Source organism: Prosopis cineraria, unplaced genomic scaffold, assembly GCF_029017545.1.
Source record: "Prosopis cineraria cultivar Desert tree isolate PC_DT_omini unplaced genomic scaffold, ASM2901754v1 PC3, whole genome shotgun sequence".
Lineage (NCBI taxonomy): Eukaryota > Viridiplantae > Streptophyta > Magnoliopsida > Fabales > Fabaceae > Prosopis > Prosopis cineraria.
The window spans coordinates 47637808-47662078 of NW_026555334.1; the positions used below are offsets into that span (position 1 = coordinate 47637808).

The 24271-nt window shown below is 32.8% G+C and overlaps 1 protein-coding gene and 1 pseudogene across 3 annotated transcripts; both read left to right on the top strand.

The window, feature by feature from the left end:
* Positions 1-1261: 1261 nt before the first annotated feature.
* Positions 1262-13467, top strand: LOC129305668 (protein PHR1-LIKE 1-like; annotated as a pseudogene).
* A 2985-nt stretch (positions 13468-16452) lies between these two features.
* On the top strand, positions 16453-21552 carry LOC129306997 (peroxisome biogenesis protein 12). 3 transcript variants are annotated; one of them, XR_008592284.1, is made up of 11 exons: positions 16453-16820; positions 16919-17024; positions 17502-17650; positions 17734-17980; positions 18275-18384; positions 19448-19522; positions 19759-19845; positions 20025-20111; positions 20397-20534; positions 20964-21109; positions 21325-21552. XR_008592284.1 is itself a non-coding variant. In XM_054947839.1 (10 exons), exons 1-10 carry the CDS (start codon positions 16713-16715, stop codon positions 21033-21035), a joined length of 1179 nt encoding a protein of 392 aa, XP_054803814.1. In that variant the 5' UTR covers positions 16454-16712; the 3' UTR covers positions 21036-21311. The 3 variants fall into 3 exon arrangements, 1 of the variants encoding a protein (XP_054803814.1); XR_008592283.1 differs by having other exon boundaries at positions 16454-16820; positions 20964-21239; XM_054947839.1 differs by lacking the exon at positions 21325-21552 and having other exon boundaries at positions 16454-16820; positions 20964-21311.
* The last annotated feature ends 2719 nt before the right edge of the window (positions 21553-24271 follow it).

A 24271-nucleotide genomic window follows, 5' to 3' on the forward strand; every position in this document is an offset into this window, starting at 1 on the left:
ATTGGATGTGAAGGAATGAGAGGAGTATCTGGCGGAGAGAGATGTCGAGTGTCCATCGGTGTCAGCATCATCCACGGACCATCCCTTCTATTTGTCGATGAGCCCACTTCCAGTCTAGACTCCGCCAGCCCTCACAGCATCATTAAGAAGTCCATGACATCGCTCACAACGGCGGCACCATCATCCTTACCATCCACCTGCCTTCCTCCATAATCTAGCTCCTTCTCGACCACCTCATTATCCTTGACTTGGCCAGAGCTTGCCGTACTTTGGAGATGGTGAACGACGATTGACGATAGGCGGACAACGACTCAGGCGAAGAACAAGCACACACCAGATAGAGCACGTGGGAGAGAGCACACGGAGATTGTTGCCGCTGGCTATAGTCGGAGATGGAGGACGGTGACAACGACGGTAGATGTGATGAGGTTTCGTTTGAGATGGAGAGCACGGGATAGCAAGATAGGGGAGACGAAAAACATAAACTTGAGGTTGATCCAAAAAAGAGAATGAGAATATGAGACAGGGTATTATGGGTAAGTAAAATTTCTAACATATTGTTGTTGTTGTTGTTATAACGGTACAGCTGATTTTAGTAGCTCAATGAGGCAGCTTAGTGAAATAATTAATTTTTCTCTCGATAATCAATAACTACAAAAAATTGGTGTTTGAATAATTTTGTGAAAAAATTAATTTTTTTAACTCAAAAATTGATTATTTGTGGTAATCCAAACACACAGTTATTTGTTTTAGACTTGATAAAAAATATAGTTTAAATGTAATTTAAATGTTCTCTTAAGGAACATCCAACAAATATTACGTGGCTGAAACTTCACGTCCATCCGTTACTTGAAGAAATTGTTAAAAAAATGAGGAATAATGAGATAGCAGGGGGAATAGGCTCGGGGGCGGTTGGTAAAATTTTTTTAATTAAACGCTTTAATTAATGAGAGAAAAACAATAAAAAAAATCTTCAAAATATACAAATAATAAATAAATATCATAAAATTAAAAAATTATTTTTTAATCCTTAAAAACCTCGCTGTCAATTAATTTTATGGTAAAAAAAATATTTACCCTTATCAAATTATCTGAAATTGTGCCGGTGGAACTGTTCATCTATCGCGAAGAATGGCTGCTTTTTTCATGAGGTCGACGGTGAGCGACTCTGATGAATGGAGAGAAACGAACGGCGAGCAGCAGAACTGCACCCAACACGAATGATGCGAACGGTGAGTAGATCGACGAGGCGAGCAGATCAATGGGCACGAACGATGAGAAGAACGACAGCAGTGAGAAAGGAACGGCGATGGTGATGGGCTTCAATGGCAACGGAGAAGATGCAATGCGACAGACTTCGGCAACGATAGTTTCTTTCGATCGGAAGAGGGGTAGAGGAATGTGTTTGAATTTGTTGGTTGGATCTATTGATTTTTTTTGTTGACGCGTGTGGTTGGTTTTGGATTTTTCTGATGATTTTTTGTTGATATGGAAAACAGACGATTTCTCTTTGTACTTGTCTTTCTTATGCTTCTATAATTCTTTTGGCCGTTGCGCCTATTTCGTATTCTACCTCCTTCATCAGTTTGGCACTGCTTGTTACCAAACTAGAAATTAAATTCAGAGATATATATGTTGCAGCTTTTATTTACAATTTAACTATCACCTATTTGGGTTATTACTCATTACCATCTTGCAATCGTGGTGATCGTCGTTGGGAAAGCGAGGTATTGGGGATAGGAGCGTTGGGGGGTTTGGGAGGGGTTGGGTCTGGAATTAATGTTGGCATAAAAATCATATTTTAATAAATAATTATTTATTAATTAATAAATATAGACCCTCCCTCCTCCCTCCCTCCCTTAAATATACTTACATGTTATCACAGATTTATTTAATTTTAAATTAGATGTTTGTAATTTATTTTATTTTAATCAAGCTCTTATAACTTCATTAAGGTAGGAAAGGTTGGGACTCAATCTCTAGAAAAGTTTCAAAAGATCTATTTGATGGGTTGAGAAATAACCCATGTACTGCAATGGAAAAGTTGCACGTGGGCTTGTGAGGGGACACATGCCAACACCACATTTGCCAGCATAAGGGACTAGGGGCTATGCTGTTACATAAAAGGTGCCTTTTATGTAACAATCCTTACCCCACCCTCCCGAGGGTCTTTCAAATTAGGCCCACCCACATCACTACAACCTTTTACGTAACAGCCTTTACTCCACCATCCCGAGAGTTATTTAGACTAGGCCCACCCACATCACTATAGCGGAGGTTGGCTTTCTCCAAGGTGATACTCGGGTTATTTTTCACCCCACCCTCACGAAAGTCATTTGAAACCTCCCCAAACTCAAACCTCAAACCTTTACCACCTTAAGGAAGTTGATGCTAAGTCCGATACTATTGAGTCAACAATAGTACTAGATATCATTGAGTCAACAATGGTACCAGACTTAACCTTAATTTTTTTAAGATGATAGAGGTTGGAAGTTCAAATTTGGGGAAGTTCCAAAAGACCCCAGTGAGAATGGGGTGAGAAATAACTCCAAGTACTACCTTGGGGAAAGTTGGGCCCATTGCGCGAGTAGTTAAGGCTCCAGTCCAAAAGACCTCCAGGAGGGTGGGGTGAGAACTGTTACATAAAAAGCGCCTTTTTATGCCTTTTTATGTAACAGTCCTCACCCTACCCCACCGGAGGTTTTTTGAATTGAGCCCACCCACATCATTGTAACGGATGCTAGCTTTTCTCAAGGTGATACTTGAGTTATTTCTCGCCCTACTAAAGAGGTCTTTTGAAACTTTTCCAAACTCGAACCTCCAATCTCTACCACCTTAAGAAAGTTGAGGCTAAGTTTGGCACTTGATCCAATGGTATTAGACTTAGCTTCAACTTCCTTAAAGTTATAAAGGTTGGAGGTTCAAGTTTGGGAAAGTTTCAAAAGACCTCTTTGGTGGGATGAAGAATAACTCAAGCACCACTTTAAAGAAAGTTGGCCTCCGCTGCAGTGATATGGGTGGATCCAGTCTAAAAGACCCTCGGTGGGGTAGGCTAAAGACTGTTACAAAATAAGTACCCTAAAAAAAATAGAACTTCAGTAATATCTCAAGAAAAAAAGCAATAGGTTGTAAATGGGTTATTAGATTTTTTTTCAAGAGATATTTTAAAAACACATTTACAAATGATCTTTAAGGTGTTCATTTGAAGTCACAAAAATATGGGAGAATAAAAAAAAAAGCCCCAAAGCTGATTAGAACGGGAAAAAAAAAGTATCAAAATTCAAAATAAATCTTTAAGGTGTTCATTCATGAATGATCTTTAAGGTGTTTAATTATAAATTTTTTTAAAAAAATAAATTATAAATATTAATTCAAATAATTACAAACAAGAATTTCAACTACAAACGGAACATTATATTTTAAATTTAAAAGTCTTATTTTCTGTTTAAAATTCTAAATTTATAATTATTTAAATTAATATTTACAATTAATTTTTCAAAAAATTTAGTCAGGAATTTAACTGTTGTAAATCTTGAGTTTTGGGATTTTAATGTTATTCTTCCACGAAAATATAGTCTTTTACAATTGATAATTTAAATGAATTATGTGCATTCATAATTTAAATTATATAGAAGATTTGAAATAATTTCAATGAATAAATAAAACAATTTAACTATTGTGCATGGAAGATAACTAATTAAGATGGATATAACATTTTGCATGAACAAATATGAATATATTGTTGGAGATATATGAATAAATTTTGATAATGAGTCATTTTCAATGAGGGAGAGATGATAATCACACTGATAACTTATAAAGTTACAGCCAGTCTAACCTAAACCTCCAATACTACTCATAGCATAATAAAATTATACAGCTGGACTTAATCTCGTGCATTACATGGATTTGTAATTAAAACAAATTAAGCTAACGATTTAACAACTTGTTGAAGAGTGATATTTAATTCAAAAGTTCTGATGGTAATCGGAATGATTTACTGTATTGATAAAACTATGACTTAAATATTTTGCCAAAAAGTAAACAAAATTGTTTTTTTTAATTTCATTAATGTATTTTAAAAACAATTCAATTATAAGAATTTAACATTGTTGTTGAAGACAAAATAACTTCTGTTCATGCCTAACTTTTTTTATATCTGAACATTTGCTTCAGAATTTGTTATGGGAAGAATGATATAATGTTAGTCTGGCTATAAATATTTTGAAGCTATAAATTCAATAAAATCGTAAGCATTTCATATTTTACTCATTTATAACTTAACATCTGACAAGTTATGAAGGAAGTTTCTTTAGTTTAATATTAAATGTTAACATATTTTAGAAAGATTTTAATAATAAAAGGATAAAAAAAAGCGCTACATAAAAAAATAGACGCTTCAGTTTTCCTTGTTTTTTAGTATTTTTTTTTTCTTCAATGAATTCCATTAGGAATATCAATTCGCTTCGTATGATGGTCTCATGTGCAAAAAGCGAATATAGATTGCATCATCTTTTAAATTATATTTAAACCAATGACATTGAAAATGTTCAATGATTGAAAGTGAAAAATTCCGACGAGGGGATGAATTACAGTCAGTGTAATTATATAAATTTGAAAAAAAAATTGTTTACCTCTTTTTTGATTGGACACTAAATTCCAAATAACTTACAATTAAGAGATGTTGAGTCTGCTACTCAAATGGTTGATGAATGTCTGAATCTGAAAATTGTTGGGAAGCAAAAGAAACAGGGAAGTGAAGATGGGTAGGTTTTCAGGAAGCCGCATTGGGTCAAACCTATGGCTGGGGAAATAAAAATTAATATTGCTGGTTCTTTTAATAGTTCCTTGAATTTTGCAGGTATTGGCATTGTCTGCAGGAATGAATTTGGTCACTTCTTGGGTGGACTTGGCAAGAATGTGATTGCAGATTCTCCCCTCAAAACTGAATGCTTAGCAGCCTTGGAAGGACTAGCGGTGGCTTGTAAGTTTGATTGTAGTCAGATTTTAGTTGTGATGGATTGTGAAATTTTATTTCATATGTCGACTGGCAAGTTGAATGTGGATTATGACTGGAAGTGTTTTGAAGTAGTGCAAGATATTTTATTTGCCTTTGAATCTAGCTAGCAAGTGTGTTCAATTCTCTTTGGTGGCTACTAGCTAGTCAAGAAAATGAAGCTGTTAACTTTTTTATAGTGATGAGTTCTAAAAAGATGTATTATCTCAAATGGCCTTCTTAAGCTACATCTTCTTTGCTTTTTTTGTTGCTTGGTTATTTGTTGACAAATAGTAATATTCCTATTGTTTTTTATTATTGTTCTCATAGGACAAAAAAGAAATTGGTTGATGTTGCTTTCTTTGTTTTAGACTGTTGTTTGGTTTCTTTTTCTTGATTGTTTTTTTTTTGTTTTTCTTTTTTGTGTGAGCTATATATTATGTTGTATTTAGATTTTTTAGTGTTTTTTTGGCTTCAACTATTGATGTTTGTAATTTTTTAAAAGAAAATTAATCATTTGGTCTTTATAATTTTAACTTAGTTGGAACTCAGTCCTTAAATTTTGACTCGTTATAACTCAGTCTTTAAAGTTTTGACTCAATTGTAAATCAATCCCTACACTTTGCCTTTTGTAATTTAGTTTCTGAAGTTTTAGCCTCTTAAATATTGGTACCTATATTTTAAAAAAATAAAATTATAAAAATTAAAAATATTTTGAGCCCTAAAATTTTGACTCAATTGTAAATTAGTCCTTGAACTTTACCTCTTATAATTTAATCCCTAAAATTTTAACTTCTTAAATATTGGTCCCTGTATTTTAAAAAATAAATTATAAAAATTAAAAATATTGTGAACTAAATATTTTTAATTTTTAAGAGGTTGAAATTTTAGGGACCAAATTGCAAGAGGCATAGTTTAAAGACTGATTTACAATTGAGTCAAAACCTTAAGGATTGAATTATAACTGGGTCAAAACCACAGGAACTAAATGATTAATTTTTTTATTTTTTTAATGACTATTGAAAGTGGTTATTTTTGGGCCAAAAAACTTACAATTAAGAGAAGGCAATTACATAATATAATTCATAAAATTTAGTTCAAAATAATTTCAAACTAGGTGATGAATTAAATATATGATAAAATTTGGAAAAAATTATATATAGGTTCTGTGGAGTAGACTTATTTATAAATAAGTCTTATAAAATTTAAAAACCACTGTTAGATTCCTTTGGAGACCTAAATATAATTTAAAATTAGAGTGCAGAAATAATAATGCTTATATTAAACAAATATTACATCAATAAAATAATTTATAACTATTACTTTAATTTTTTACAATTGTAATTTCAACTTTTAACATTAGATATTAATTTTTTTTAATTATTGAATATGTGAAGTTATAGTTGTAAAAATTTAAAGTGATGGTTGTAAATTAGTGATAAAGTATAATAATTTTACCAAAACTTCCAATGTTACTCTTAGCATAATAAAATTATACAGCTATATATAACTTAAACTAAATATAATAGTTTCACCAAAACTTTCAATGTTACTGTTAGCATAATCAAGTTATATAGCTAGATATAACTTAAACTAAATATAATAGAAGATAGAAATTTACATGGCCTATAAACCTATAATAGATTATATGTTGATCTTATTGATATTGCAACCAAGATTTAAAGAATTTAGTTCTTTAAGGAACTTTCAACTTACAAAAGGAGTCAAGTAAAGTCAAAAGACAACTTAGTAGTCTCCCTATCATCAAGGCTCTTGATGAAGTGAAAATAAGTCAATAAAGGACTCGAGAAGGAAAAGGATGAAAAGTCGAGCAACATTGAAATGTACAAAGCCATTCTTGATTACCCACAATGAATTGTGATATGAAATTCTGTGAGCAGCAAGAGGAAGTTCCTGTCCATGAAAAAATAGCTTGACCCCCTAAGAACCTCGAGTCATATAAGATAATTAAAGCGCCCAATTTTCTATAACACAAAGTCTCTACTAAACAATAAGAAGTTTCCATCAATCCAACTAACACAATAGGATCAAAACAAACACAAGGAAAAAAAAGGCAATTTTGAGTAAAATCAAGTAACAACCCAAAGCAGAGGAAACAGTACCCATTCGCACAACATGACAACTCTTGCATTCTTGACGGCACTTTTTAGGCTTGGACTTGTCACCTCCCGTTGAGATTCCTTGTTATAGAGGCTTACCACAAGAAATCATAAAACAATAAATTCCATAGACAAAGTAGGCTATTAACGCTCCCGTTTTATAATTTATTGCTCTCGTGGAAAGAAAAGAGTAGATTAAAATAAATGAAAAATGGAAAAATAAATTGATTCCCAATACATTAATCAAATAAATTGCAAAATACATATACCTTGTTCTTTCATCAAGAGGTGGAAGGAGTGAAATCCCATCGTTGGTAGGGATGAAGCACCGCTGATCTAGGGTTATAGAAAATGTCACATCAATCAAGCTTGTGGCTCTGTTTTTCCAATTGATGAAGACAACTAATGGGCCTAATTCAAATGTTGGATTTCCCTACAATTTCAAACCTTTTTTGGGTCTAGATGCAGAGTAGAAAGCATTGCAAAGACGACAGTTTCAGAAAGAAAAACAAAGATGAAAAGAGAGGAAGCAGAGATGAATGTGAGGATAAGAGTTTCAATTTTAAGGTCCATAAGTAAAATAACAACGAGATAAGAAAGCAAGGAAGAATTAACTGAGTTCAGGAATGGAGGGAATCTAGCAATGTTGAGATGTACAAAGTGATGCTTTTTTTTTAGATGAGCCATTTGTTTTTCCCTTACTGATATCATACACACTGCAAGCAATGAAGAGATCATGGAAAGATGAAAGATAATTGACGGAGGAAGAAGGAAAAAAATATAAATTCTAGCAAGAAGAAACACAAGAAAGAATGAATCAAACCTGTTGCAAGATATGGAACACCAAAATGAGAATTGCACCCATGACAAATGGAAGAGATCGAATAAATGAAAGAAGAATAGGCAAAAACCGAACAGACGACAGAGTGTTTGAGTTTTTTTTTTTAATAGAGAGTTGCAAAGGAGGGCAACGGTTGAACAATATTAAAAGGGAGAGAGAAATAAAAAGAGAGAGAAATTATACATTATGTTGAAGATAGACCATGTAATAAATGAATCCATCCAATAAGGAGAGGAAAATTCTAGCTTGTCTAATGAGGGATCACAAACAATTGACCATATAATAAGGTTGATTTATATATTTTGAAGATATTTTGTTGTCATTCTTTTCTAATTAATTATACTGTCTGGTATCTATTTTAATTTTTAGAACTAGTTTATGCGATATTTGGAAGGTGTTTTGAAGCAAGATAAAAAAAATTTATGAGGCTGTATTTAATTGGGAACATATGAATACGAACAAAAGAAGCAGGGACAGGGAACAGAGGAACCTTCGCGAGGGAGGGAGGGAGGAGCGGAATTTCCATTGATTTTCTTGGTGAGTTCCGGAAGCCAAACTTTGACACGTTAAACAAGGAAATGGCACAATAAGCTTCCCAAATAGAAATGAGGATAATGACAGTCATTAAGGCATATTGGAGGTCGATGTTTTCACTGAACATTTACGATTTAGCTAGTAGCCTTTAACAATCACAATAAAGCCAACATGCGCCTCACTTTTTTATATACTACTTGTTTTCTTTTCAATTCCTCAACTTGCAATGGTATTCCAAATACCATCGCACAACATCCATCCAAATCTGACGGCTCTAATTCATCCTTCACTTCTCTTCGCTAGTGTGGTGCCTGGTATTTTCCCTGTTGTCCATACAGAATTTCGCTTCCAATTTGCCTTAAAAGAGTCAAATGCTAAAAGCCTTGTATGCCCTCTCGGCCTTACCATGGGACAGACGGTGTTGGCTTCTAAGATTGCATTCTGGAGATACGACCAACTCGAAACGTGCGCGTTAAAATTATCGTTCCCAGTCCTCTCCCTGCACTCCTATAGGCTCCACCTGTCTGCCTTTGGGTCAGATTCTAAGTTTTTTTAGATTCAATTGCTAGTTATTCTCAATTATAAGTAACGTTTCTGTGCTCTTACTTCGAGAGCTTTTTGGATGACACTGCATGTTATCTATCTAGAATATTTTTAAACTATATTACTGTTCATTATACTATTATTGAGGGACATGTCATTATTGAAAAATATTATTTGATAAAATAATGTTATAAATGGTTATTATTTTTCTTTGTATATATTGCAGTCATGATAATAATAATAATAATAGATATGATATTTTTTTAATTTTTTTTTTGTGCTCTCCCTTATTTATGATAGCTTTTCATTGCATCAACTGAGATACTTGAGATTTCGACGCGTCGTGAACATATTCACATCTTATTTTACTCCCTTATCAGTTTTGATTCGTTCTGCTGTACTTTCTTGAATCACTTCAATAATTGACAATAGTGCTCGGTAAAGTGGGCATCTTTCTAGTGAGTTCCTTCAGCCTGATGATTGAAGAGTTTGGCCTGCTGGTACTGACTTGTCATGTGTTTGAACCACAACGAAGCTGTAAATGATTTTCTTCTTTTGTTTCTAAGTGGGGTTTACGGGGTTGACTGCGTCCGTTCAATGTTCTTCCTTCAACGTTGGCGGTGGTCTGGAAGATGTTAAGCCAATTTATTGATAACTGAATTCTAATTTCCCTAGTAATGGCACTCATCATGAAATTGGCCAGCGGCGTTTCCCTCACGCCCCTTCTCTCCAGTCTTTCACACTTAATTTCTACTTGCACTGACTCCACGTCCAGACCATAAATCTATAGGGAAGAACATGTGATCAGATAGTAGCCCTGGGAGTTCAGCTAATTGATATTCTTGAACCGAGATCTACTTCCGTAGCAACTCATAGTTTGGGCATATGCTTTGTTTGTTCCTTAGCGAATGGCCTTCGAAACGTAGCAGGTCTTGTTTAGCCGTTCTTTCTTTCGACTAGATCCACTCGTCAGTTTATGGTTTGTTTATATTTTGATAGCAAATGGTAAGTGGTTACTCCACACACACACACTCTCTCTCTCTCTCTCTACTTTTATTAAAAAATATGAGACATATTTAATCGAATTATATCTCTAAATAAATAAATTAATATTATTTTTTATATTTGTTTTTATTTAATATGTCTCTTTTGAATGTAAATGGTTGAGTGATTTATTTAATTAAAAGTATTTTTGAAAAAAACTTATTAATTACACATTAAAAATTAAATTTTTTTATATTTTTTAAGGTAAGACTTATATATTTACCCTTATATACTTAATAATTTTAACCAATCAAGTCAAGACATATGAATTTTAATATGTTAATAATATTAATAACAAGAATTTATTAAAGAATAAATAATTTATAATAGATACATGTGTATTAATTTAATTAAAAACAAGTACATTAAGTATATAATGTTAAGTATATAAGTTTTTCCCTATTTTTTAACATCTAACCTAAAAAATGTCTTATGCTTTTAAATAAAAAGAATATGTACATGTGTAAATTGTTAATGAAGGATAAAAAAAAAATTATGATAAAAATTTTAATAACATAACTTATAAATAGAACAAAAACTATTTTTTCTCTATCTTATGAGTAGAATAGGAAAGAATATTACATAAGTATATGTATATATTGCATCTAGGTATATTAAGCTTTTTTTTTTATCTTTTTTAAAGCCTTTTTAATTTGGAGATCCATATAAACATATGGAAATATGGGAAGAGGTAGAGAGTTGGGCGAGGGGCGTAGCCTCCCTCACCATATAGGTAAAGTCAAAAATAAGGGCTGGACCTAAAAAGTCGCCCGTCTAAGTTCATTTTTATAAGGGTTCAAACTTAAAAAAATAATATTTTTTAAGAAAATTGGGCTTTTAAACTCGGTATCAATAGGCCCTGAAAAAACGGGCTCAGGCTCGAACAGCCCCTTTAGGTCCTTTTTTATTTTTTTCTTAAAAATAAAATATTTTTAATTTTAAAATTGAATTTAAACTTTAGAATATATTTTTATACTTTAAAATCAAAATTTTTATTATTTATTTTAAATTTTTAAACATTATAATTTGTATTTTTAAAAAATATATAAAATATTATAATTAAAAATTTTAATTTTTAAAAATTCTAAAAGATAATAATAAGGGCTTATAGGCCTAGCCCTAAGCCCTTTATATAAGGGCCGGACTTTGAAAAATTAAGTGTTTTAAGGAAATCGGGCTTGAGCCCTTAAGAGCTGCGCTCATAAGGGCCGAGTCCATATGAACCAAGCTCGCTTATTTCTCAACTCTATATATATAGGTAGTTTTGCCCTGTTGTTACGTTGTACATCTATTATTGTTTCGTGTCTCTCTCTGTTTTTTTTAAAAAGCAATTTGTTCGCAGTTCATATTTTCTTTCTGGTATGTTAAGTGGATGTTCTTGTCAAGTTATCAGAATTGTTACGCTTATATTCAACTTGCTAGCGATATTTTTATCTGCTTTCTGGCATTTCAATGGCCAACTTAGCCATTTTCTCCTTAAAGGAGCACAGGCTTATGCTAATGAATAGAGGTAATGGAATTAGACAGCATTGGCTTAGTAAATGTGCATTTTGTTCGGTTCTGTTGGTAAGAGAGAAAATTTGCATGAGCGGATGAGCTGCTAACACACATCATACTTTTCATGTTAATTCATCAGGTCTGACCTAGCTCAGTCAGTTAAAGCTTCCTCATAGCCATGCTTTCATCTTTTCACGTTCTTCATATTCTCCTGAAGACAAGTATATGACACCCCCAGCTTCTTTTCAGCAACCCACCATCCAAGATCTGACTGCAAATCCTGCCTTAATGCAAGCTGCTCCATCAAATCCCAATATCAGAAGTGTTGGATACATGTTCTCAACTCCTGCTAAATGACCTGAAGACATCTCTTTTTTCCTTAGTTTCACAACATGATAAACAGTATCATGATTCTCCCATCACTGCTTATAAATTAACTGACAACGGGTCCTTTCCATCCATCAACACTTTTTTCCCGTTCGGAAATGCATTCTACAGCATTCATTCCACATTCCCGGGAAAGTAATGAAATTTCCTGGAGACCAGATTCACTTCAGGATATTCTTAATTTTCCTAAAATTGTTTCTATCCAGAATGATCAGGTGGAAGTAGTTCTTGTTACATACCAAATGACAATACTGAAAAAACTGATCTTGGGGAATGGGTTGACCAGTTATATCAGTCGATGATTCTCTGCACCCGAATTGGAGTCAGCTTCTTGGTGGTGATGATGTAACTGATTCAAAACCAAAGGTTTGTTTCTCAAAGTGATTGAGATCTGCAAGATCTTATAGGGCTTAAGCTTACCTCCAATGTCCTTTTTTGCCAATAACTACACACTCACAAATAGGCTGGGACTTCAGTGGAAGGGAGAGAAAACAGATATGGATATGATATGTGAGGTGCATTGGGTGCTTGATTGTTGATTCCTTTTATGGTTTGTTTCATCACCATAGGCATTTGGTTTTGGGTATTGTACGTAGTTCATCGTTTCTTGCCTTTTCCCTTGTACATGTAATTCTTGTTTGAATCCCTTGTTTTCTCGTAATTAACTTTTAGTCTCCGGTTTCTTTTATTATGCGTTAAAAAAATTGTATAAAGTAAGGAAACATATCGTATTCTCTCAATGTAGGAGACCCAGGTTTTGCAGCAGCAGCATGTACCATCTGGAGAAGTTAATGCTGTGTCAACTGCACCACAAGCTAAGCCAAGAATGCGTTGGACTCCAGAACTTCATGAGGCCTTTGTGGAAGCAGTCAATCAGCTTGGGGGTAGAGGGAGAATGTTTTCTTCTTCGTACTCTTGTACTTCCTGACCTTCACACCGGCAGTGATACTTCAGGTTTGCACTTCATTTCATCATGTTAATGCAGGGGCTGCTCCTAAGGGTGTCTTGAACCTGATGAAAGTCAAGGGCCTTACCATCTATCATGTGAAAAGCCACCTACAAGTATATATATGGTTTTCCTTCTTCAATAGGTTTTAATTGGTATAAATGGATACATTAAATGAATCACTTTTTTGTTCAGTCAATTTAAGGTTCTCAATGAATTTTATATTCCTTCAATTTCAGAAAGTATGGAACCGCCAGATCCAAACCTGTGTCATGCGAAGGTAAGTGAAAGCTTAAATAGCAGCTCTAATGTTCATATAACAAACAACATTTACATGTCTGTCATATTTCTATTAAGGTGAGGAAATGCAATTTTTGCCATAACTATTGATCCCTTTCTTGTTATACATTTCCATTAAGTTATTTCTAATAATTATACAGACATGCTTTTCGTCTCGACATGAGAATTATCATGTGAATGATGAGTTGCTCTTCCTTGTCTACAGGAACTTCGGAGAAAAAAGTTGGCATCAATTGAAGAAATGGCGTCTCTGACTTGAAAAAGTTGGTATACTTATTGTTATAAATTTTTTATCAATAACGTTGATACATTTATGACTAGCTTTTTTTCTTTTTATAATCTAGTGTCAATCATTTGATTTGTTGCATGCATTGCGTAGAGTGTCATCCTAATTGCGTTGAATTGACTCATCCACGCTAAGAAGCATTATACTTTGGTTACAGGAGTATGAAGATCACTAAAGCACTGCGGTTGCAAATGGAATTACAAAAAGAGCTCCATGAACAACTTGAGGTGCTTAATACTTAAAACTTACTTTTATATACTTCTGCAAGAACATTCGATATACAAGTTAATAGAGAATCAGTGTCTTCCCAGAGGTTTTAGGAGTAAGATCACTGTGTCTTAAAAATATGTAATAAAGCTATTACTTCTATTGTAAATGGACTTTTTCCCAGACTCCTCAATTTTTATGCATGTGAGCAGCATTTCATATGTGTGCAAGGGCTTTAGCACGTTGGCTTGGTCTGATGTCATATCTGTGATGCAAATTCAAAGAAAATTGCATATTCAAATAGAAAACCAAGGATAGTGTCTTCAGATGGTGTTTAAGAGACGGAAAGAAAGGGAGGATGGCAAGCTCAAGGGCTCCTCTTGCTTAGATGAGCCTTCTGCTCCTTTATCAAATAAGGTTGAGAATTCAAAAATCTCAAATAAGGAACATGACAAATCAGGAACTGCAAAAACCATGCCCGAAGGAAGTTCCTAGAATGGAAGCACCAGGGTAAAACCAGATGACAATATGGTTGAACAGGAGGTGGGAGAAGATCGGTTTGAGGAACCACCTAGAAAACGTGCTAAGAGTTGATGCAGCAGCAGAATCATTGTCTAAGCATTATTGATGCTTCTAGATTTAATGTGCTGGAATTGCTTGTCAGGATGATTTACTCGAAATTTGCGCAGCATCCACGACTATGGCTTCACTGATTAGAGCTGATCGTTTAATTATTTGTTGACTTTGATTTGGGGCACGACAAATTTTACTCCGAGACACTCGTATATTCTTGGACTTGTCTAGAACACACATAGAAAATGTGGGACTCGTGGACACAGTTTGATTGGATGCGGCCTGCGGGGATGTTCTAACCGTGTCTATATATATACATATATAACTGTAACGCAATCCACATGAAGTTTAGATAACATTTTCATGCTTGGATCTCAGCAGGGCCGTGTGTGCCCTCAGACAAATAAGGTGGTTTTGCCTTATGCCTCAAAAAATATTACATCCTTTATAATTGGTCATTATATTTTTCATTAAACATTAATGTTAATTATATATTTTTATTCATAATTTATTACTCGTTTATATCCTATGTAACTAGTCATTAAAAAAAGTGATATGAAGAAAAATATAAAAAATACTTCTTTTGACCCTATTATAAGATGTTTTTAATAATTTTGCCTGAACAACTAAGAAATGATAGTTGACTTGTTTAATATCTTAAAATAAAAAAAATTAACTTTACCCTTATTAAAAATAAAAAGAAATAAATACATAATATACGATGAGCCATAAAATTAAATTTACAGTAAGGATAAAATTAAAAAATAATAATAAATGACCTTCTTCCATGTACTTTATATTAAGGACTGGATAACTTTTTTACAAAATGTCGTATAATAGAAATTGGAGGAAATAATGCACGAGGTCTCTTAAATAATTTTATTTTAAGCCTCAAAATCCCTTCACACGGCCTTGGATCTTAGGACTTATTTGGAATGAGAGAATTGTTGATCATGATTTGCAAATTGTTGATATTTAGTTGCCTATTGAAAATATATCTAAATTGATGAATTTAGGTGGAGAGTTATGGGGATTTTGGACACCCTTGGTATTCAAGAAATTATGTGTGTCAAAGAAAATCAACGCAATTCATGATAAGTAATTTGTTATAAATTTTGGAAAGAATATCATGCTGAAATGACTTAATATTACATAAAAACTTGGACAAATCGAATACATATTAAAACTTAAACTTTACTCGTTAATTGTTAATATTTATTTGTTAGAAGTCCTTTTTTGATAGGAAATCATTTTAGAGATCCATTATTGATATTCTTCTTAAATTTTATTTTTGATGATCATTATACATTAATTATTGGATTGGGAAAATTATTGAGAAATCTCACACAAGAATTTTAATTATTTTAAAGTCTCATAAAATGTACAAATTACTATTAAGTCTCAAATTTCATGTGATTGTAACTTGGCAAAAGAAAATAATCATTTTTCTTTACTAAATTATAATTACGTAAAATTTGAAATTTGAAAATATTTTATATATATTTCATGAAATCTCTCAGTAATTAAAATCTTTATAAGGGAATTAGAGTGATTTTCCCTATTAGATTTAGATGTATAATGTTAGTCTCAGAGATTTTAATTGGATTATTTATCTTTTTTTTTTGCATAACCAAAAAATAGTAATTGAAATAAGATGAAGATTTAATTTTAATTAAATTAAAATTATAGCTAAAATTCACTTGAGGGATTGATTTTTTTTTTTTACTTTTAAATTAAATGACAGCACATTAAGAAAGCACGTAAGCTAAACCACACAAATTATAGTTAATATACAATTTAACATGCTCATATATAAAAATTATTTTTATTTGTAAAAATTTAACTCCCTCTGTTTAAAAATGTAAATCATTTTTTGAAGAGTTAGATATTAAAAAGTGTAAAGTAATTTTAATCTTTTAAAATATAATAATTATTATTTTTTTAAAAGTATATTTATTAATGAATAAATTCATATTTATTATGAGATATTTAATAAGTATAAATATAAAAAGATAAAATTAATTTAAAAATAAATAATTTTTTTAATTGAAGGGTGAGATTTAACTGGGACGTGATATATTTTTTAACCAAGGGATTGCATGCATTGAGGCTCGAGAACTTTTGGCCCAAGAAAAATAAAGGGTGTGAGAACTTGAAAGAAACAACTGCTCGGTGTTTTATTTTTATTTTTAAAGGAATGAGGGACATCCATAAAGTTTTCACTCTCACTAGCTTGATCCAAAAAATTCCGATATCGGATTGTGGTATTGATATTTCGACGACCCTTTTTGCTTACAGACGGAGAAATCGGACGATGTACAAGAGCCGGCGAGTTTGAAGAGTTCAGGTTTAGTATGTGCTAGGGATTGAGCACTTTTGGCTTGGCGATTGGGAATTTTTACGGGAAAGGAACGAGCGAGGAAGTGAAAAAGAAAGAAATGTTGTTTCAGGTGGGAGGTCAAGGGACTCGTCCCACATTCTTCGAGATGGCGGCGGCTCAACAGCTTCCTGTCAGTCTCCGTGCTGCTCTTACCTACTCAATTGGTGTATGCAATTGCTCTTCTCTTTCCTTTTTTCTCTATCTTCTCGATTTACACTTTGAAAATTCATTTGGTTTTTAGTGTACGGCTGTGACTTTCTGCAGGTATTGGCCTTAAGAAGGCCATTCCTTCACAGAGTCTTGGACTATGAAGATGAATTTTTCGCCTTGCTCATGCTGGTTCTTGAAACTCACAGCATACGAACAACAGGTTCCTCATTCTCATATTCCTTCCACTCTTGTCTCTGTTTTCTGACTGGGCGTCATCGAAGTTTATGGATGCAGCACCTTTGGGTTGTTAAATTCTCGCGAGTCTCCTTCATTAATTAAAAAAGTCCAAAGCATACACCTGCTTCTTTCTTTTGTTTTTTCCGCCTATATTATACCTTATAAGTTGGATGTTTTCCCATGTAATATGTAAAGCAGATAATGTGTAAATTTATCCCTGTGATTGAATACGAGTTATTTGTATATAGTGATTTCAAGTGTTTGTTCCTTTGCATACTCGCTAGCTTTGTCTTCCTTGCTTCTTCTTGATTAGTTGATTTCACACAAAGTTGTGCACTTTGAATCAAAGTAAACAAAAAGCAACGGGAAAATGAATGTTCCAATTTAAACGTATATATCTTGAAAGCTGCGTCTCCAAATTTCTAACTGTATTTCTGATTTTGTTTGCCATTTTCAATAGATGCTTCTTTTTCTGAATCTCTATATGGCCTTCGAAGAAGAGCAGTTAATATCAGGGCAAAGAACGATGATACTAGCTCAAAATCAGCTGATGCCACTAATCATTCTGGATTAGAGAAGCGACAAAAAGTTCTATCAGTAGTTTTCTTGGTACTCTGTTATGCTTACTTTACTATGCGGTACCATTGTATGATTACTAGATAATGTATAACCAAGTTTGGTAATGTTTTCAGGTTGTGCTTCCATATTTAAAACATAAATTACATTCAATGTACAATAAAGAAAGGGAAGCTAGGCTTCAAGCTAGTCTATGGGGAGATGAAAGTGAAGGATTGGATGTCAGCCAGAGCTTTGCTGAAGAAGATTTTCAAGTGTCGAGAGGAACTTTGAATGCTGAAGCCTCTGTTGGATTGCGGGTGAGAAAGAGAGTTCACAAAATTATAGGATTTTGCTACCCTTGGTTACATGCCACTACCGAGGGTAAGTAACACTCTTCAATTGTACATCTTTATTTGGAGAAGGATTTGGACTTGAGAATCAGGATTGTATAGGCAATTCATTGACATAGAATCTGCATTCACTCTGTGATTTTTATCGCGAGTCTTGCTCAGGTTAGCATAAATCATAACTTTAATGAGAATGAACCACTTGGCATCTCAAGGGAAACTTGTTTTGCTGGTCCATTTGCTTTGAGATGATTTAGGATATCTGCCATAATTCCTCTCTGCAGTCTGAATAACCATAAGCTTCTTACTTAGAATATTAACAATGCAGGCGTGTCATTTGCTTATCAGTTGCTATACCTGCTGGATGCCACTGGATACTACTCACTGGCACTGCATGTTCTTGGCATTCATGTCTGTCGTGCTACAGGACAAGAGCTGGTAGATATTTAACATATTGCATTTAGTAATCTCTTTAATACAATGCATATATTAATTGAGAGAGATAACAAACATGTATCGTGGAATTCATGTGAGCTGATGTATGCAGTATGAACTACGATATTTGTCCGTCAATTTCATTTCATGTTATCAATCAGAAATATTGATATTTGCTCACATTGTATCGTATTCTGCTTTTACTATATATGAAAGGAGCCCAATTAACCTTTAATACAATTCTAGCAACACCTTTGGTTTTAAGCAAGCTATTATTAGAAATAAATAGTTCTTTTTCTTCTGTATCAAGCAATCAACCACTAGCAGACCTAGCTTAAAATTACTCTCACTATCCTTGTTGTGGCTGGTTGACAGCTTTTCTATGATGTGTGCATTAGAGAGCCAATCTATTCATTTGCATGTCCATTTTGTAAATGCTGTTTGCTAAAGTGGTCAATGATTGTGTTAGAGAATAATTTACCTTTTTTTTGTGTGGAAAATCTACATTAATTGTGAATATTTGGTGAGAGAAAATTGTTTGGTAATTAATCCTAGAGCATCTTGATGTATATAAATGGGTATTCATATGTGAATGGAAGATAAGCAACTTCGTCATTACCCTCTACAGAGTGGATGACTGAATATACAAAAGAGGGGAGGGGAAATCATATTTTAGATGCTGTAAGATACTTTGTAGATTTATATTTTTTTTATGATAATCCACTATGAATGACTTGCATCAGATTTTTTAACAATTATGTCAAATGATACCTGGAAACTATCACCATGTAGCTGACCTCATTTAGTGAGATAAAACTTCTTATTGTTGTTGTTGTACTTGAAAACTATCAAATATATGTAGTGATAATTTCCAAAAAGATCCATTGTGTTATTTTCCTTGAACTTGTGAAATTCAAATAGCTAATCAAAACAACATGAAAGCTTTTCAAAATAATGATTATGCAGTAGTTTTATTATTTTATTTTACTTTCTCAGCAAATATCTCAAAACTGAGTTACTGTTTCTTCTTATGAGATTGACTCTGCAATCCTTATTGTCAAGATAGATGGATACATCTTCCAGAATTTCCAAGATTCGAAGCCGTGAACGTGAGAGACTTCGTGGCCCTCAATGGTTGAAGGTAAGCAGTGAGTTTATAAATTAGCATGATGATAATATCTTCTTTTTCTAACTTTCATTTTCAAATTAAGAAACTCAGGGGGTTAGTTCATTACCTGCTGATTTTATTTATATTTGTATACTGTCACATAGTGCAATTTGCAGGTATGGTTACTGCATGACAATGTTGGCTGTGTTAATAACTGTGCTTTTGCTCTATTTTTAACAAATTGCTGACCTGTGATATGTCTTATACAGACATTACAAGGAGCGCTGCTTAGCTGTACATACACGATACTTGACTATGCACAGACTGGTTTGATTGCTTCGGTGTTCTTTTTCAAAGTGAGTAAAATGTGACTTATTGATAAATTTTCATCCATTCTCAAGTGCTAACAATATGCCAAAAATAGTGCAACATTTTCCCTCGACCTTCAAGTAGATGATAGGATGATATGTAGCTTGATATCGAAATTATGGAGTAGCATAATCATTAACACTCGACTTCTTTGAATGATATGTAGATGATGGAATGGTGGTACCAATCTGCTGAGGAGAGAATGTCAGCACCAACAGTATATCCCCCTCCCCCTCCCCCTCCTCCCCCAAAGGTGAAAAAACCATTTTGCAAGCTTTCCTCTCATCTCTCTTTTCCTGTTATCTCTTGATTTGCCCTAGTTCAGAACATGAACATAAAAGATATCTGAAGTTTGAAAACAGTATGATAAAATAAGTGAAAGATGTGGGACACAGAGAATCAACAAGGGGAGAAGCTGCGTGTTTGCTCCAAGTATCGCTCAATTTGCACCCTCTATAATTGTCACCCTAGCGGTGGTCAAAAGTTATATTGCTTCATTGCCTAAGGGATTCTGGAATTTTATTATTGAAATAAACAGGTAGCAAGAGAGGGGATACCGCTGCCGCCAGACAGAACAATTTGTCCATTGTGCTCGCAGAAGCGTGCAAATCCATCTGTCATTACAGTTTCGGGGTTTGTTTTCTGCTATGCCTGCATCTTTAAGTATGTTACCCAGGTAAGACGACTGACCTCCCAAACAATAATCTTTGGCATGTTTTAAGAGGAGATAGCATGGTCTTAAAAGTATAATATGAGTTTCCGTGGTCACGCATCTGGGCCGATGCTTATAATAAGCTGTTGGGATTAAACTCTCACATCTGTGTTAGCAGTCGCAGAGCAAACCTATTGGAATATCAAGGATCTATTGACAACTTTTATAAATATTATTTTATGCATGCGGTGTCTTTTTCATTTTTTGTTGGTGGATCTAGCCTTGGCCTTATATGCTAGGTAATTCTCCTAACATGTGCCTTGCTCAATTTGACCACCATTGGAGTGTTGCACAAGTTTTAGTTTTCTAAATCTCGCTGATGTTCATGAGTCAAGTCAGCCAGTATCTTCCACGTTAATATTTTCTCCCTTGTTCTGTGCTGCCTTGCTGCAGTATAAGCGCTGCCCAATCACGTTGATGCCTGCGACGGTTGACCAGATACGGAGGCTCTTTCATGATGTTTAGGGTTCTCCGGCAATGAGAAGGGGCTTGGTTAGTAAGGCATTTCGTATCAGCAGAGACGCCAGCCACTTGTCAATGTATATCCTGTTGATATATATGTATGTATGTATGTATGTATGCATGCATGCACACACAACCCCCTTTCCTTTTGCTAGTGTTAGGGGCTCGGCAATAGGCGCCATTATACATCGTTGTAATTAAGTGAAGGTTTCTACCCATTCACTGTAATGAACTAATAATTTTAAGTTATGCAACACGGGAAGCAAAATTGACTTTTTACCCATCGCTGCAGGAGTATGAATATGGTAATGCATTAAGCGTGAAGCTTCGAGGTTACCGACATGTGGTGATTTCGAGTCCACTTCTTTTTCTGTGACGTCTACTTGGGACCATTTCAGTTCAGCTGTACCGATTTATGGCCATGTTTCATCAAGTACACTGGCGAAACATAATTTCTGTTTAGAGTGTTTTTTTCCCCCAACCCAGTATTAAAAAAAAAAAAGAGGATTATTTAAGTCAACCTGATCCACATTTTTTTTTTCCAGTCAATATTAACGTACGATAAAATCGCATCTCGGAGACTCGGATAACGCTCGAGGTTTGCTGTCAACTTCTACGAAGAACTAAGTCTATAGTTCTATACCCTAAAAATTAAAACCTAAAAAAAATCATAATCAATTTCAAGAGTCAATTAAAGTTATTACTGAATTCTATAACATTTTATGAAGGAAAGAATTAATATACTTAAAGTTGTTGCAAGATTTTAAACAGTTATTATTCGTATTTAGTTTGTTTTAATAAATATATGATCAAAATTTTAGTCTTTGGAAATAATGATTGTTATAATTTTAAATCTGTATGCTTACTACTTAGGCATAATCAATATTCAACATACACAATTGAATTTATATTATTGATACTTTGCAATGTACAGTTATTATTCATCAAGTTGTCTTAGAAGGAGCGAAAATATTGTTTGGTTGAAAAGGGGTCTGGATCTAACTCTATGAAGTAAAAGTTATCCCTAAAAATTGCAGTATATGAACTATGGAACGGGGGAAAACAACGAGCTGACCTCAGCACTTCCAGCTGTAAATCTGCTATGAATGAATCTGCTTCGGCTTCAACGAGGCTGTTCATCTGCTGCTTCAACTCAGAAATGCTATTTCAGCGTCTCTTAATTTTCAGTTTATATATGACAAAAATGTATTTAAAGAATTCAATTATTTATTAAATTTGATTAAAGCATATATCAAATATGATTTAAACGTATTTTTGACAGTCAACCCCGTAAATCCTTAGTGTCAACAACCTTTACTTTTGGCCGGTATGCTTTATGTACTGTCTCTGTCATTTTCTCTTTCATCACCCATGAGCTCCCTAGCAACTTTTGTCTGAGTCTAAACCATAATATAAAAATTTGAGTCCATTTGTTTGAATCAATAAATTAATATTTAATCAGTTTAATAAAATATTTTATTTATAATAAATTTAATGATTAACCTTCAAACCAATCTCTTAAATGGTTTATAATATGCTGAATTGAACTCATCAAACAAGTTTAATTTGTCATATCCAACCCAGTTAAAATTGTTGAACTCCTTTGAGTTCAACCTATTTTTCATGTTGAATCTGTTAAAATTTAGAGTAAAATATTCTGACTATCCTTCTATTATGCCTTAATTATAGAGATTTCTCTCTCTTTTAAAAACACATAATGTAGTTCAATCTGTTAACTCTATTAGAAGTATTCCAAAAAGATTCTAAAAAAATATTTTTAAATTAAAATGTGTATTAAAACATATTTTATTTACTGAATTGACCCCTTATTCCAATAAATTTTAAATTATATTATTTTGATAGTTACGTCATTTTATGATTAAAAACATGTTTACAAATTTTAAATTTTAATCATTTATAAAATCTATCTCAAACTTATATTATTTTATGTTATGCGATGAACAAAAATATGTGTTTGAAATATGTTTTTAGCAATTTAAAAAAATGAATAAATAAGTTTCAAATTTTGATAAAAATTAAAATTATAATATGATAAAAGCTAATAAATTTTATACTATAATAAAAATTAAAAAATGTAGTTATTATATTTTTTTATCTGTATACAAAAAATATATGTTTTGGCAAATATAAATTTTTAAATAATTTTTATGTTAAAGAGGATCATTTTGATCAAATTGAAAGTTTAAAAATAAAACTTAACAATCAATTAAAGGTTGGATGGATGAAAGTAAAATTTTAAATATACAGAAAAAGTTTATGCAACATATGTTTAAATTTTTAAAAAGGTTTATATGTGTTTTCAAAATAGAGGGGTGACTTGTTTAATTAGAGTATAATATAGGAATAGTCAATATATTTTACTCTAATATATAGAAGGAAAAACTGCAATAAACATTCATTATAAAAGTAACCATTTTTTAATTTATTTCATTTTATTTGAAAATTTTAAGACAATCATTTTACTTCAATTCAAACATTAAAATAAACCGATTTTCTAAACTCAAATTATATCAAATATCAAATAATCAAAATAAAGTGAGACCCATCATCATCATGTATAAAAAAGCGTACATGATTACTGTTTATTTAAATTAGGTTCTCTAGTAAAAAATATAACATATTTAGATCTAGATTTAGATTAGATGGTCTATGAATTCCTGGATATTATTATCTATAGTGTGGAAAAATCTCTTAAAACATATTTTTATTCAAATAATTCTTTTTGTTTTTTTAAGAAAGCAGACGCCTTCTCCCAACTAACTGAAGGGAGGTTGATACGGAGATTATTTGGGGGGAAAAGAACCAAAAAGGTTGACAATCTGGACACTAGCGGCCCCCTAACCTATATGATGATGATGATGTTAACCAAGGCACCAAAAATTAGATCTTGAATTAATCTGAGCAATCGTTCGAGATTTAGTGATTTAATTGAGGCTCAAATCAAAATCAAATTAATATTTATTAAAATAATCAAATTTAATTAAAATGTACAAAATATTTTTTTGACTAAAATATCAATGCCATATCAAAAAAAAAAGTTTTCTTTGTCACCTTTTTTTTCATTTATTACAAAATTTATGCACAGACTACATCTTCACATCTTATTGGAAGTCTAGAAGGCCTTTTTTTGCACTCATGTTTCTTAATGTCTGCCAAATTTTTTTTCCTTCCAATTTCAAATCAAGGACATCTCTTCTCTCTTCTCAAAACTAGGAGCA